A 17067-nucleotide genomic window follows, 5' to 3' on the forward strand; every position below is an offset into this window, starting at 1 on the left:
ACCCTGATGTTAACTGTTATTTCTTTCTACTCCTTACTATGAATTGCAGATATCTTATAAATCTCACTAACCATGCTAAGCAAAACTGTGATAAATAAACAACTCACCTGGTATGTGATTTTTTTGCTGGTCCTGGAAGGGCCAAGGGTCTGTGAGGTACAGCTGAGAAAGAAGTGAAGAGCATGAGAGAACACTCCACATAGGCATTGGCAAAACACCTCTGAAGAAGAGGCCTTCAAGAGGGGCAGAAGTGAGGGGGACCCACATGTCCATGCACAACTTGGATTGTTATATAGTGCTTGGATACACACTACTTTTTAATGTTAAAGCATCTCTGGGCCTCCCTGGTGGCACAGTGGTTGAGCGCTGGGCTGCAAAGCTGCCCGAAGCCTCTGCAGCTCCGGTTCGATCCCCAGCTGGCCGGCCGCGAGGGTGCCACATGGTGCCACAGACCTCTCCTGCCATGCCCGTGCTCCCCTCAGCAGTTACTTTGTCAGTCTACCTGTTCTGCTCCCCGCTCTGGCTCTGGTGAATTCTCTCACCCTCCGTGCTTCTGACTGTGCCACCAGGGGAGGCCCAATAATAAATAATCTTAAAAAAAAAAAAAAAAAAGCATTTCTATTGATTTGTTAACAGTACATGTTCTCCTTAACCTAGAAAAAAAAAAAAAAAAAAGTATACCAACCCAATGAGCAACTAAGCCAAATTAGGAAAAGTCCAGGACTGGAACAAAATGTTTTCAGTACAACTGATGCTGAGGAAAAAAAATATTCTTGGACGGTTATGTTCTCTGTTATAAACACCAGAATCTCAACAAGGTCCTGAAAAAAAAGGAATGGGCGTTTTAATGATCAAACTTTTGGTTATAGGTTCTGTAAATTATCTTTTTGATTAAAAAAAATCTGGTTTTGGTTTTGATATCTCAAAACCCTGCCCAGGCTATGAAAAAAACTCAGTGTCTGCTGTTGATTCTGTCACAATAAAACATGTGCTGAAAGCAGCACCTAACATTTTAACCCCTTTCCTGCCCACCACATCACATCCTGTCTTTTTAGTCAAAGAAATAGGTCAGAATTAAAGACCTATATTGCAGTGTACCTCCTCTGATTATTCTGAAAGACCAGGATATGGGGAGCGTTAGCATGACTCTAATCCTGCCATGGTGTGCCAAGCAGCTCAGAATCTCCAAGGATAGAGAATGAAGAAAAAAGGAGGAGCTTTCCTTTATCTCCCCTGTGTGAGCTCCCTTCCACCTGATCCTTCACAAGTCTCTAAGAGAGTCTTTTTTTTTTTTCCTTTTGCCTTGGCCTCCTCTCCCAACCATTGCTCACAGGGCTCCTGAGAGTTGGTTCACAGTTTCGCCCTCTCTGGATAGGACAGAGGTTCTAGCAGGAAGGTCCCAGGTGTTTCTGGCTGAGCAGGTGAGTCTTTGCTCCTTCCAGCAAGGCCCTGGCTCTCTAGTAAGGCTCAGGCAACTGGCTGTCCTAGGAGGGATTCCGGCCCCTGGGCTCCCCCTCTGACCTCACAAGAGCTGCTCTGTTCCGAGAAAGCTGGACCACGTTTAAAACCCATCTTCCAAGGCACATAAATCCGGAGTATTTACCAACTGTCGCCACCATCCCACATTTGCTATTTTCCTCTCAAGTCCAATATTGTTTAACCATTGTGATGCAAATGTCTTTGACCCAACTGACTACAGGATAGTTGTAGGTAAGAAGCTTATGACCCAGGCACATTCCTTCAGATCTACAGCCTGGAACAGGTTAAGCCTTTCCTGAATGGTTGTCAATTTGTCTAGCTGTTTTCCTCAGCTAATTCCTTGAGACTTCTCTAAAGTGAGCCGCTAGGTGCGTCTTAAGACTGCTCTCTTTGCAAGCACGCAAAACATTGATTGAACGTCTATGTTTAAAATCTTTTTAGTTAAAATCTTTAACCAAGATCTGAAGCTCTCGGATCGTCCTGTCACCTTGACCATAATAAGCTGGGCCTTCTGTAAATGCAAAGCGTGCTTCTGAGGGCACAGGCAGGGCAGGAGGGGCTCGTGGGGTGCAGTCCAGCCTGTTTATGTGCCATGCCCGCAGGGTCTTTAGAAAGAAGATCCCCCCAACCTAATGCCTCGTCCACTTCTGTTGCAGGCTCAGGCCAGGAGGCCGCCAAGGGCCGCGGCGGCTCAGGCCCACCTGCCCGCGGGCAGAGCGCGAGAAGGGCACCCGTCCTCGCTCCTGCCCCGCGCGGCCTGCACTTGGGGTGACCCTGGCGCCTCCCCAGGCTGTTCCCGTGAAAATGGCCGCTGGGCGCTGGCCACAGATGGCGGCGGGATTCGGCGAACCCCGCAGCGGCAAACGACGTCCTGGGGAGAGAGAAGCGCTCACCGGGGCTGTGTCGGGTCAGTTTCGTCCGGCCCATCCAGAGCCTGCACGACCCTCCCCCTCGGAGACCAGCAATGAGGCGTCGCTGGTCCCCCGCGCCGGCCGCGCCGCCTCTCCCCCTGGTGAGACGGGGCAGGAGTCCCGGGGCCAGGAGCAAAGCCGCGTCCTCCTCCACCCGCCCTCCCGGCGGGGCTTCCCGGCCGCCCGCCCCAGCGCGCTCCTCGCCTGTGCCCTGGCCTGGGCCTCCAGCCGCAGAAGGTTCCAGAACCTTCTCCGCAGGCCCCGCGGCCCCTGAACCCTGCGCCCAGGAACCACAGCGCACATGCGCAGAAGGCCTGAGCGGCTCCGGAGTTGGCACCAAAATGCTCACGGGACGTTTCCCATAAGCCCGCGCGCCTCTCCCGGAATAGGGTCTTCAAGCCTTTTTTTTTTTTTTTAATTTTGACAGAAGAAAAATTAAATCATCCTTAGTCCTACCGCAGAAATATAAACATTGTTAAGACTTTTTTCTTCTTCCTATGCACAAACATTTCTAAATATACGAATATTTTGCACTTTGCTTTCCTCATTCACATTTCCAACATCATTCAGAAGCAATACATATGTGCCTATATATCATTTTGAATTACTATAGCATATTGCATTGCATGGATTAACATAATTAAATGGTGCTGGGAAAACTGGGTCGCTACATGCAAAAGAATGAAGCTTGACCACTACCTCACACCATGCACAAAAACCAACTCAAAATGGATGAAAGAACTAGACATAAGGCCTGAAACCATAAAATATATAGAAGGAAATACAGGCAAAACACTACACGACATGCACCTCAAAGACATCTTTACAGACACAGCACCCAAAGCCGTGATAGTGAAGGCAAAGATAAACAGCTGGGGCTACATCAAATTAAAGAGCTTCTGCACAGCAAAAGAGACAATAACAAAAACAAAGAGAATCCCCACCGACTGGGAGAACATTTTTGCACACAACACTAATGATAAAGGACTGATCATAAAAATCTACAAAGAGCTGATGAGACTCAACAAAAACAAAAAAAAATAATCCAGTACAAAAAATGGGCAGAAGAGCTAAAAAGAAACTTCTCCAAACAGGAAATGCAAATGGCCAACAGGCATATGCAAAAATGTTCAACATCACTTGTCATCAGGGAAATGCAAATCAAAACTACCATGAGATACCATCTTACACCAGTGAGAATGGCACATATTAAAAAAACTAGCAACAACAAATGTTGGTGAGGGTGTGGAGAAAAAGGAACTCTCCTGCACTGCTGGTGGGACTGCAAACTGGTCCAACCACTATGGAGAGCTGTGTGGAGATTTCTTGACCTACTAAAGGTAGAGTAGGTCTGCCAGCAATTCCACTCCTATGTATTTACCCAAAGGACACAGAAACATTAATTCCAAAGGGCAGCTGCACCCCTATGTTTATAGCAGCACTATGTACAATGGTTAAGCTATGGAAACAACCCAAATGCCCAAAAATAGATGACTGGATCAAGAAGATGTGGTACATATACACCATGGAATATTACTCAGCAATCAAAAAAGATAAACATATGCAGTTTGCAGCAACATGGATGGAGCTGGAGGGGATCATGCTCTGTGAAATAAGCCAGAAAGAAAAAGAAAAATACCGGATGGTCTCAGTCATAGCAGGAATTTAGAAAACCTAAATAAAGGATCAGGAAAAAGACTAATTGAAAAAAGTGGAAATCAAAAAAAACAAGCAACTATAAACCAGGGACACAATGGGGGGGAGGGCAGAGAGGAAGGATTGGAGTCAAAATAAGGGGTGGTGCAATTGTATGGGGAATATAACAAAAATGAAAATGCATACATTGTGCAAAAATGAAAAATGATATAAGAATTATAGAAAATAAAATACTAAAATAAAGAATACAGAAAAACTAAGCTTAGGTTAAATATTCAATAACAGGGAGTTGGGTGAATTAATTATGTTAATCTTCAAGCCTTTTTAACGCAGCAGACTACAATGCCAAAACTCAAACAAAACTCTTCTTCCAAGACAGCCTAGAGCAGGCAAAGCCTTTCCTGAATGGTTGTCAATTTGTCCAGATGTTTTCAACCAATTCCCTGAGACTCCAAAGTGAGCAGCTGGGTGCGTATTAAGACTGCTCTCTTTACGAACCATGCAAACCACTGACTGAGAGTTTATATTTAAAACCCGTTTTCCAAGGCATGTAAATAGGGAGTATTTACCAACTGTTGCTACCACCCTGCATTTGCTATTTTTCTGTCTCGTCCAATATTGTTAATCACTGTGATGAAAATGTCTTTGACCCTAACTGACTACAGGATAGTTGTAGGTAAGAAGCACGAGACTGGTGACATTCCTTTCAGATCTAGAGCCAGTGTCTCAGTCACCAGGGATGGGCGCCGTGGACTTGTATCTGGGCAGTATTTTAGTCACGAGGAATGTAGATGCTTTCCCTCTTTCATCCCCTCTAACTAGTGGAAGCAACACACAGACACTTCCCTGAAATGTAATGATGACCAATCCCCTTGTCTCCCTCTTCCACCATATGTCACAATCACTTCTCTGCATCCATTGCCACTTTCATGCATAAATTCAACTCTTAACACAGTCCAATTTTGAAAATTGGACTAGTTCATAAAGAGAGGGTCAAGGAAAAGTTTCCAACTCATAGGCAAAATACTATGAAGGGCTTAGAGTAGTAGCCACCACACAAATAGTAGGAAGATTGAACCAGATATAAAAATATGCAACCCCATGGGTGAAACACCAAGAGATGTCAACATATGTTATTTTCTCTTTTTGTGCTTCGAAGCGCTGAGACCATTGAAAACTGTGAATTTTGGGGGCACATTCCACAAATCTTACACAACGTTCTTTATGATCTTTCCATAATTTGTATAATGCTTTTCATTTTATTTCCTCTTTGCACAAAGAGTTGGACAATGTTGATATTTTCCTGTCATGTTTTTGGCTATAATATATTTTCATTAATAAATGAGATTCATTTTCTTAAAAAAGCATCTTAATTTGGGGGCAGAATGGGTAGAATTGTCAGAAGTAGCAGACATAATACAAGCATAGAGACATATCTCCAATTTATGTGTTGTTTGTCCAAAACAAATTATAAAACTCTAAATCACTTGCCCCTTTCATTAAGTATATTTCCCTGATAGTTTTGTTTCTCCTTAACAGTTTTTTCTTTTGCAAATTCGATTGTAGAATTTCTGCCAGAGACATTCTATGGTCCATTCACACTGTTCTACATCTTGTAGTCTCATCTCACTTTTTTCATTCTTTGTTCATTAAACATTCATCAATCAGAAAACACTAGACTTTAGCATTATGAGCTAACAATCCTGCCACAAAATTAATAATTCTGGGTATTTTTCTTCAAATGTGGTTTGTTGAAAGATATGGTACCATCTTGCCTTTTCCACTTTTCAAAATTACAACATGTTGGATCTTTGGAGAAATGACTTTTTAAAATGTTGTCCAGTGAATGTTCTCAATGTTTCCCTTCTTTTACATTACATATAACAATTCCACTTGTTCCCATGCTAGAAACACATTTCATAACTTCCATGTAAAAGAATCAAATTTGTCAGATGAAATTAATTTTACAAGACAATCGTGGTAAATACACTATTGAGCATTTACTTTCTTATTCATAATTAATGCTCCCCTTATAAAAACTATCTTGATACTAATGAGATTTCATCAATTCTTTCTAGAATGCATTCAACAAATTCCATTAAACAATGGAGCATTTCAATAACTCCTCCTACTGTTCTCTCAATAACCACTGAATGGGCGAGAGGGGTTTTCATTGCTACAGATGGCTAGCAGTTGCCAGCCTGTAGTAGCTTCCCCCGTCTCTGTCTGGCATTCTGGACAGAATATGCTAGATTCTCTATTTCTAAGGCAGAACCTGATTGCATCCCTAGTGTCTGATTCCTGTCAAAAGCTGCTTTTGGGAGAAGGCACATCCTTGGGATTGGCACCCTCTACCCACTCCTGACAGATAGGGTTTGCTTTGTAGGACCTGCTTGCAAGATTGGCCCTAACCGGCATCTGAGAAGTTCAAGTTCAATTGGTGGGAGCATTCCCACTAATCCCTGATAAGAAAAGTTTTCTACACTTAAACTGTTTGTATGCCAAATGTAGTTTATGCTGAACACCTGCTTTCTTTCTGGGAATCTGGAGTCTGGGCATGTGCCAGGCACAGGGTGCCTATGCGTTCACCCTGCACTGGGAGAATTAATACGTCCCTTGCGACTCCATAGAGGGAAGACCCTCGCAATTCTGTACCTAGCCTCTGCTGAACGCTGTCCCGTGAGCCTTCTCCCTTCGCAGAATTTGCTTTGCATGGTTTATTGTAACAAATCACAGTCGTTGAGTAGATTATATGTGCAGTCCTGTGAGACATCCTAGTGAGTTACTGAACCTTAAGGTGGTCTTGGGGAACCCTGACAAATAGACACATACTTGTTTTAGAAATGACCTCTCAATATTCTAAATGTTTGTGGGCTCCTTTCTTCTGTATATTTCTAAATACCAAAAACATAACCAAATTTCACATGAAAAGTAAAAAGTATTGTGCCAGGGAAATACTGAAAAGGGACAGAAAATTTGGCCATAGAGTACTATTACTGAAATTGCTATAATATCTTTTGAGTTAATATGGACCTCATTTCCTGTTGATTCAGGAAAAAAAATAAAAGTACTTTAAGAATTTCTGAGTTGCAGTGCTAGTGCTCACCACCAGGGGCGGGTATGCCCACTGTGCTCTCTTCCAATAACAGGAGCCAGGGAAGAGACACCCACATAGTAAACCTAAGAAAGCACAAAAGCCAGCAGCACTAAGACTGACAGTCAGTAGAATGGCTTGTAAGGGCACTTAACAGCTTGCTGTCTTGTTTTGTTTTTGTTTATTTGTAAGCTTAGGCTCAACTGGGTCTCAGGTGAGTAGCTGTCTGGTCCATGGGGCAAACTACTATCAATGGGTCCAAGGAGATTATATTCATTTGATCTGGCCTCCAGTTCTTACACCATGGGGGCAAGAGAGAAAATTTAAATATATAGAGAAGACATTTTTATTTTTATGTTTTTAAAGATTTATTTATTTATACAAGCACTGGGTATAGTCAGAAGCGAGGGAGGGCGAGAGAATTCACCAGAGCCAGAGCACCAAACAGAACAAGCACATGGATGAAGTACACTGCTGAGGGGAGTAGCGGGCGGCAGGAGATGTCTGTGCGCCATGTGGGACCCTCGCTGGTGGTCGGGGATCTGGCCAGGGATCAAACCGGTGCTGCAGAGGTTGCAGGCAGCTTCGAAGCCCAGCACTCAACTGCTGTGCCACCAGGGGAGGCCCAGGGAAGACATTTTTAAAGGGCATCCTGTGTAATGAATCCTTACTACATGGAATTAAGTCCTCCATTACTAGAAAATAGTCAAGTATTCCAAGTCCATGGGAAAAAAAAAAATCTCAAAAATGTTTAGTAGAAGCTACTGTTGAAACTCTTTTCTCTCTACCTCTATCCAAATTCTATCTATTAGTACAACAAAGTAAACTGAATCTAATTCCAATCCATTTCATATATTTTTACATGAGTGAATAGGACAGAATAACCAAGCAGAATTTCTAACGATTCTCTTGCAACTTTCCGTAACTTGCATTGAGTTCTCAACACTCAGCCTGTGCTGGCCTTGGGAGTCAGGCCTCAGGGTGGTATCATCAGACCTTTAGAGAGATTTCCTCTTCTCTAGGCTCCCAAGGCTTTTCTCTCTGGGGTCTCCAGGACTTCCAGAGGAAGTCAGTTTCCCTCCTCTACTGGTTGGTCTCTGGAACCCTGGCATCAGGCACTTTTCATTTTGGCTCGTCTCAATCTCAACTTCCAGAAGATCATACTGTGACATTCTAATCAAAATCTAGATAATTTAGTCATACTTCCAGTTCTCACATATACACATCTTCCAAACCAAACTATTAAATTCCAAATCAGTTTTTCTTAACCACAGATTATCCACAACCACACTACCTGGAAGCTCCTAAACCAGTTCCCACTGTATTTTTGAGCTCATAATTAGTATAGGTGCCGTCTTGATATCCTCTGGAGGCCAGAACAATTAGACACGACTGGAAAGACGTGCAGACAATGTACAAATGGACACAGCTCCTTTAGTTTTTTATCTAACCGAAATGAAATGTCTTGTGTAACTGCATTTTTGCTCTTGTCAGCAAAGACCAGAGCTTTCTCTCTGAATCCTTATGAGGACAAACCATAGTTTTCTGAGGTTAGATTCTTTTCACCACTGCCTGATGGAAAGGCATTTTTTTTTAAGATTTATTTATTTTTATATAAGAACCGGGGTACGGGTCAGATGCACGGGTGGGTGAGAGGATTCACCAGAGACAGAGCAGGGAACAGAACAGGCAGACTGAAGAAATACACTGCTGAGGGGAGCAGCAGGCATGACAGGAGAGGTCTGCTGTGTCATGTGGGACCCTTGCCGGCCGGTTGGGATCAAACAAGTGCTTCAGAGGCTGTGGACAGCTTCACAGTGCGGCACTCAACAATCTGCACCACCAGGAAGACCCTGAAAGGCATTTTTATTCTCACTGAAATAGTCTGTTCACCAAATATACCTGCAAAAGCATAGGGACAAAAGATTCATTTAAAATTGAAGATTAAAGCCAAAATCAAAAATGCCCCCCATGGAATCAAAACCAAATTTCCAAATTGGGGATAGTTGTGAGCAGAGGAAATGTGGTTTCAGATGCTATCCTGGACACCTTACCTAGACTTTGGAAGGAGAAAAAGAGTTTGGATGCAGCAATTGCAAAGAAAAGTTCATAACTGTGTGCGTTGTCTCAGGGTCCAGTGTTCACCACAAAGTTAATCTTGGGGTGCCATAGAAGCTGAAATTTTAAAATACAATTTCTGTCTTTTTCTTAAGTATCTAGATCATCAGTGGGCTCACAAGACTGGGGTTTCTTCATCCTAGAGTGATGTTCCCAGGTTTTTATGACCACAAGTATTAAGGAAATGTGAGTAGTTAGCAAAACTTCATAAGGGCCATACTATTTATCTGAAACATCTCCATTCTACCAGGTCTTGAGTAAGTCCTGATCACGAGATCTGAAAGGAGGCCATGGTTCACTGGGAGGCATAGACATCCTAGTGTGTATAGAGTGACGAGTTCCAGCTGAAATCTCCTGGGTTATGTGTTACATGCTGTTTGATGCTATATACTTGCTATGTGTCTGGCACAATCTTCAAAATTGAAGTTTGGAATGGTGCTCCAAAGGACAATTGCAAAGGGGCTTAACCCCAGCCCACTTCTGGGAGCCACTCTTACCCAAAGAGGGCTCTGCACAAATGTGTTCCTGCATGGATTTTTCCAAAGGTCTTTTTCAAGGTTTGGTTCATGGTGGATTTTGCCATATTCTGCTCTCCACTGGGACCCCAAACTTCCTAAAAGTTTTCAATACGCACACAGTTGGGTTCTGTTATTATGATTAATTTTCCCATAAGCGTTGGCAATGCCCTAGTGTGATATAGTCGCCACCATGAGGCAAGGCCTCAGGAGCCTCGCGGGGCAGCAGCATTGGGAGCAGAGCGAGACGGGGGAAAGACAACTCAAAGTCCAAGTAGAGAGAGAGAGAGAGAGACCTAGAGGGGCGCACACCCGGAGCAGAGCAGGCCTGGAGGGACAGCCCCTCATGACGTGCTGCGCCTTGTACAGTGCAGTCTCACCCTTATCGAGGAGCAGGCTCATGGAAGGCGGGTGAGTATGTGGTGGGGTGTCCTGGTGGACTGTGCATTTGGGGATGCATCGTTGTCTGGCACAAGCTCAGGGGGAGAGAATAGGAGCTGTTGCCAGGGGACTCCATTTTTTTCCCAATATCAAAGCATCCGAACTCTAGTTTCTGTTCTCATTTACCTTCCTGTCAAGTTGGTCTAGCAGGTTCTGCTAATCTGGCCATGAAGTCTGCTGGCTGTTTTCAGCAGATAATGGATTCCCAGGGAGAGAGTCATGGAAAGTCTGAGTGTTGCTGCTACTCTAGCCATAACACCTGTTGCTGTCTCTGCACTTGCTGTTTTCAGCATGTTTAGATCCTCCCACCAGGACTTTTGCCCTGAGAGGTTCCCTATCTCAAACTTTCCCTGTTTCTGCACACTGAGAGGCACAGACTAGTGAAAGCAAAGAAATATCTAGGCAAAGACACAGCATAGTCGAGGGGCACAATAATCCACGCTCCACAGTGCCTGAAGCTGGAGGAACATCAGCTGGACAGGGAACCGAGCTGCTGCCTGACCCATGTCCCTGCCCACACCCGGTGTCCATGGCACATGACCCAACCTGAACGAATGATGAGGTGCTAACTAATCAACTAATGATGACTCACTATTCAGTGAAACAGCCATCATTGTTATCTCCTATGAGACCCAGATTCTCCCAACTATGCAATTACCCCCAGGTCCAAGGAGAATTGCCCTGTGTTACCCAAACCAGAGAGCCCCCTCCTGGCTTGCAGGACAGTTTCAGCAGAGATGAGGAGAGTGATGGGGTTCACTCATCCTGAAAGCATGGGTTCAGTATCAGGGACCCCTCACTGTGGAGGGTTGTTGTGTGCGTGTGATGTCTGGGAAACCAGACACAAATGATCCTCTCTGGGAAGTCAGCCTGGACACACCAATTTTCTTGTTTGTCCTGTATGTCCCCTCAGACAGCGTCAGCCCCCTGAGCCTGGGCAAGGGCCCCTCTTGTCCGCACTGTGTGTTGAGCCCCTAGACCCAAATCTGGCACATGCTGGCTGTTCAGTATGTGTGTGGAGACACCCCATCTGGGAGTCAGCTCCCCCATGTCACAGGTGGACTCTGTGTCCCTGGTGCTGCCCGATGCCTTTGATATCGATGACTGTGTCCCCTCAGTGTGGTCTGTGGATCCCTGAACCCTAGTATCACTGCATTTGCGACAAGGCATGGAAGGAGGTGATTCAGATAAAGATGGTCATGAGGGTGATGCCCTCATCAAGAAGAGCTGGTGACTTTATAAGAAGAGGAAGAGAACCAGGGGTGAGCCCCACAGAATAGCCCATGTGGGGGCACCATGAGAAACAGCCATTGAAATCCAGAAGAGAGATTGCAGGAGAATCCAAACCTGCCGACTCCTGATTTTGGGCCTCCAGACTCCAGCAGCGGGAGCAAATGAATTGCTGTTGGCTAAGCCCTCCATTCTGTGGTTGTTAAGGGGGCTCCAGCCAACCAACTCACCCCTCATGGAACTGTCCCCAGGTCACCCATCCCCCATGAAGAATTTGTGCTCAAAACTGGCGCAACCACTATGGAAAGCTGTGTGGAGATTCCTCAACCTGCTAAAGATGCAGCTTCCATATGATCCAGCAATTCCAGTCCCAGGTATTTCCCCAGAGGACACAGAATCATTAATTCAAAAGGGCACCTGCACCCCTACGTTTACAGCAGCACTGTTTACAATAGCTAAGCTTTGGAAACAACCCAAATGCCCAAAAACAGACGACTGGATCAGGAAGATGTGGTACATATACACCATGGAATATTACTCAGCATTCAAAAAAGATAAACACATGCAATTTGCAGCAACATGGATGGCGCTGGAAGGGATCATGCTCAGCGAAATAAGCCAGAAAGACCAGATGGTCTCACTCATAGCGGGAATTTAGGAAACCTAAATAAGACACCAGGAAAAAGACTAATTATAATAAAATCAAAATCAATAAGCAACTATAAACCAGAAACACACCATGGGGGTGGGGGGGCGGGGAGGAAGAGGAGGAGGGATTAGGATCAAAATAAGAGGGGTGGGAATTGTATGGGGAATATAACCAAGATGAAAAGGTATATATTGCATAAAATTGAAAAATGATGTAAAAAAGGCATAAAATTAAAAAAAAATAAATATAAAATAAAAAAACTAATCTGTGCTCAATTTGAACAATCAGACAATTTGTTATCACCAAAGACAAGCTGTCTGGTCAGCTTTTGTGAGGATGAGGACTTGATTTTACCAAATTCACTGGGTCTCACACTGCAATTTTTTTTTAAAGATTTATTTATTTATTTATACAAGCACTGGGTACAGTCAGAAGCACGGGAGGGTGAGAGAATTCTCCAGAGCCAGAGTGGGGAGCAGAGCACGCAGAAGGACCGAAGTACACTGCTGAGGGGGCAGCGGGCAGCAGGAGAGGTCTGTGCACCATGTGGGACCCTCCTCCAGTGGCCGGGGAGCAGAAGGGGAGCGAACCGGCACTGCAGAGGCTGCGGGCAGCTTCGCAACCCAGCGCTCAACTGCTGCGCCACTGGGGAGGCCCTCACACTGCAATTTTTGACCAAACAAACAGGGAGCAGCTGTACTGTTAGAGGGAGTACAGAATGAATCCCCTCCGAGGGGTTCCTGCCTCACTTCCCCACAGTCCTGGAGCACAGTGTGCCACCCCACCTGCTGCTTTGTGACTGGCAGTGGTACTCAGCCTCGTCCTCAGGCTGTAGCCCAGTGATGGTCAGCGAGCCCGAGGTGCCAGATTTGGAGCCTGAGAATCGATCAGGGAACCCTGAGGGCTTATTGCTGTTATCATGTATCAGGAGTTTGGGGGTTGTTCCTGGGAGCTGTTGGTACCATTGCACATTATAACCCCCGATGTTGGAGCTGCTTCCAGCACAGGTGATGACGATGCTCTGGCCCAGCGCCCCAGACACTGAAGACAGCTGAGTCAGCTCAGACTGGGCCCAGGATCCTGGAAGTGGGAAAGATGCACAGAGGGTGATGCTAGGGTCTAGAGTCAGGAGGAAAAGTTAGGCCCTATGGATCCTCACCTGTGCAGTGAGAGATGATCATGAGGAGGAGAGGCATCCAGGCCACGGTGCTCACAGCCTCTGAGCCCCACAAAGGGCTGGGCTGCCCCAGGCTTCCTTTTCTTCCCTACCTTCTGCCACAGGAGGGGATGTGCGTGCAAATGAGTTTTCATCCAGGGACTTCCCAGCCCTCCCTGATCCCTGATGCTGCAGCCCAGCTCACAACCCACACTTGAGGATTGTGGATGTTTCCTTCACCCCTTGGGAGAGCCTGGGAGGAAGCACCTCCTGCCACACATAGGTGGCTCAGGGACTGTGCCAGGCCAAGAGGACACAGCAGCTGATTGCCCATCAGGGAACATAAGCACCAGCCCTAAGCCCAGGCTGCTCTGAGTGAATCATCATCACTGAGCAGCTGTGTAGCTCAAATAGGCAGCCCCACAGTGCCCCCTCCTGGTCGCAGGGCTCACACACACCATGGCCCAGAGCCCTGGGAGCCCAGCTATTAAATGTTTGCTGCCACCAGGTCACTGTCTCTGGTCACACACCCAGCTCTGCTCCAGGGTGCTGTGGTTCCAGGACACGGCCCTGGTTACTGTAGGTTCTCTTCCGACAAGTTTCTTAGTCCATGGAGGTGCAAACATGTGCATTCAGAATATATTTGACTGCATTTGAGAAATAACAAAATGATCCAAATGAGCATCAGTTCAGACAACACAGAATAAGGGAGAGAGAGCTGGTTGGAAGAACTTGAGAGGAAGTGCAGATAAGTGGCACAGAATAGAAATTCCCAAGAATAAACAAATGGCATATTCAAAAGAGGACAATTCAGCAAATATTTCTAAAAATTATCTAATTTTGGGTGCAGATTACATTTTTTCATAGTGATTGGTGACAATAAAGGCTTTGGAAGACTTCACACATGAGTGTGGATACATATCACTCTTTTAAACTTTGCGCATTAACCTTTATATTTGTAATTCTCCGGTTTCTGCGGATCTGTGTCATATATTTCTATCAGGATTCTGATTAATTCACTTATAATTTATTTGTATTTTAAATATTTCCCTTCCTTTTATTTATATACTTACTATCTTAGCTTAATAGCAAATAAACAGAAGATTTTATGTTCCCACTGTCTGGATAGTTGAATGCAGAACCCTGGCGTCCTCACCACACCCTGTTCTGCTCTGCTTTCACTTTGCCATGGTCCCCAGACTTCTAGACTCCGGGGTCTTGGGAAAATACCTGTGATCTCACATCCTCTCCTCAGTTATTCAAATGATCCTCCTCCTTCATCTCAGGCAGGTCAGTAAATGCTCACACCCTTCAGGACCCTCACTGCTCTGGGCATGAACCCCACCCCCGGCCTTCCCTCAGGAGCCTGCAGGGTCTGCTCTGTGCCCTCACACACCTCACACCCTTCCTTGTTCTCAGACCTCCAGCCTCCCTCACACTCATGACTTCACCACCTGACCCCTTTCCCTTGCACGGTCCCCAGAGTGAAGCCTCCTCTGTGTGGGGGAGAGGAGGGCTGGCACTTGTCATCACAGTGAAGACATACAGGGTGTCAAGTCTGAGGGACATGGTTCTTCACAGCAGGATGTACCCCCATCATCACAAACAGGATTAGAGAAAACTAATTTATATCGTGGGAAACTTTGAAGTTAACAAACTATAGAGAGTTGTCCCCTTAGTCCACATCAACAAGGATCAATGAAACTCATCTTCTTTCATCTTCTTCTTTATCCTTCTTTTTCTGAATTGAGAACAATCCTAAATACCATATCACTTCAGGGCCTCCCTGGTGATGTAGCGGTTAAAGACATAGCTACCAAGTTGTCACCAGCCACTGCAGCATGAGTTCTCTCCCTGGCCGGCAAGGGAGCTACCCACATGGTGCGATAGACATGTCCAGTCTTACATGCTGCTCCCCTCAGCAGTGTATTTCAGTAGATCTGCTACCCACTCTCTCTGGTGAATCCTCTCACCCCTGCACCTCTAGCTTACACCCCGGTTGTTGTATGCATACATAAATAAAGCTTGAAAAAAAACCATATCACTTCATTGGCCATATATCACAATCTGGCATGTATTTACATTTTAATTGACCTCAAACTACTGTGCATTAATGTAACGTATTCCATCTGCTCTCTCATAACTTGTTTTGTTGAAATCTCCCAAGTGTGTGTCTAATTGGGTGGCGGGACAGATGGGAAATTGCAGGGAGTGCAGGGCCCATGTCTGGGGCAGGTGGTCCATGGAGGACACACTGGGGTAGAACAAGGCCCAGACCGGCACGTGTCCTCACACACCATGTGCTGATTTCCTTCACCCACGGGCCCTGGGAGGGGTCATGTCTTCTCTGGACACAGATTTAAAACTTGTCTATCGTCCTTTATGAGTTTTCCCACCAGCTCCTTTGGGCAGATTGGGTTATAGTGTTGATTATTAAAGTTCTTTGACCCTGTGGTATATTTTGAGCTGCTTACTTTGTGTGAGTGAAAATTATCTTACAGGCTCTTAGTGCAGTGGAAGGAGGGCAGAAGTTCTAGCAACAACCTCCTCATGGCAGCTGATGTGCTCATGGGTGCGTCTGCTACCTAAGAATATGCTCCCACTCCTGTCTTTGGCTCCTGTCTCCTGTGGGCCAACCACACTGGTGTGCAAATTCCCTGAAGTCTACGAGACTACATGTGTTCTTATTCACTTGGTTTCACATGTGTGTAAAACACTTGCTAAGTGGACATACAACGAGATCCATTATATTTTCATGTGATTTATGTAAATATTGAAGCTCACGCATTAACCAAAACTTGCCTCCACCTTCTGGCTGAGAGGCATATCCATGTGACAGGGTCATGATGCTCTGACCTCACTGGAGTTCTGTGTCACTGTCTGTCTAATAGAGGGGGACAGAGCACAGAGATGACACACACCCCTCTTCACAGCTGAATGTCACAAACTGAAGGCAAAGTCAAAGGGGCCTAAAGGTGTTAAAAGTGTCCTTGTGACCCAGTGGATCTCAAATGGAGTGATTCTCTGCCAGTCAGAGGATTCTGGAATGTCTTGAGCTGTTTTTATGGAGAAGGATGTACCAGCCTGTGAAGTGTGGCTTGCAGGATGGTTGAATACCTCCTCCCTGCAGAGAGCAGCCCCCCACAGGCAATGACTCCACACTGTCTTGAGGAGTACAGAACTTGTTTCGGAATAAATCACCTTCATGAAGTGATCACAAAGGAAATACAGAATCATCCATCAAGACACGGGTGTCAGGGAAGAGGAAAGCTAGCAGAAGGATTCATACAGTCTCCACACAGACACTGGAGCAGGAGGCACAGGGAAGAACAACCTCCCTGGAGGGTCTGGTTGGGGGCAGACCCAGGCTGGGGAGGCTCTGGGAGTTTTGGTCTCACTTCCCTGTAAGTCTGGAGTGCTGTATCTATAGCTACCATAAGAGAGGCAGTAGTAGTCGGCCTCGTCCTCTTGCTGCACCCCAGAGATGGTCAGGGAGGCAGCACTGGACGAGGTGTCCTTGGAACCAGGGAACCGATCAGGAACCCCTGAGGGTCTTTGATCATCACCATAGATCAGCATGGTGGGGGCATTGCCTGGGTGCTTCTGGTACCAGAGAATTTAGTGGCTTCCAAAGTTGCCACTGCAGACCCCGACACTGAGCCAGGTTGAGTCAGCTCAAACGGGACCCAACAACCTGCAGGAGACCAGACCACAGAGGACAGTGAGAACAGAAATGACCTCTATCCCAGGGAGGGAGGAGAGGTCATTATCTGAGGTGACATCCAGGTGTCCTCCCAGAATTCCCTTCAGGCAGCACC

The 17067-nt window shown here is 45.8% G+C and overlaps 1 gene segment (V, D, J or C); it reads right to left on the bottom strand.

The window, feature by feature from the left end:
- Positions 1–5083: 5083 nt before the first annotated feature.
- On the bottom strand, positions 5084–16828 carry LOC119243991 (immunoglobulin lambda variable 1-40-like). The segment is given in 4 exon segments: positions 5084–5151; positions 12880–13173; positions 13253–13312; positions 16684–16828. Coding segments are annotated over 4 exon segments (567 nt in total).
- Between the last annotated feature and the right edge of the window lie 239 nt (positions 16829–17067).

This window comes from Talpa occidentalis, unplaced genomic scaffold (genome assembly GCF_014898055.3).
Source record: "Talpa occidentalis isolate TD23 unplaced genomic scaffold, MPIMG_talOcc4v2.1 talOcc4.14, whole genome shotgun sequence".
NCBI lineage: Eukaryota > Metazoa > Chordata > Mammalia > Eulipotyphla > Talpidae > Talpa > Talpa occidentalis.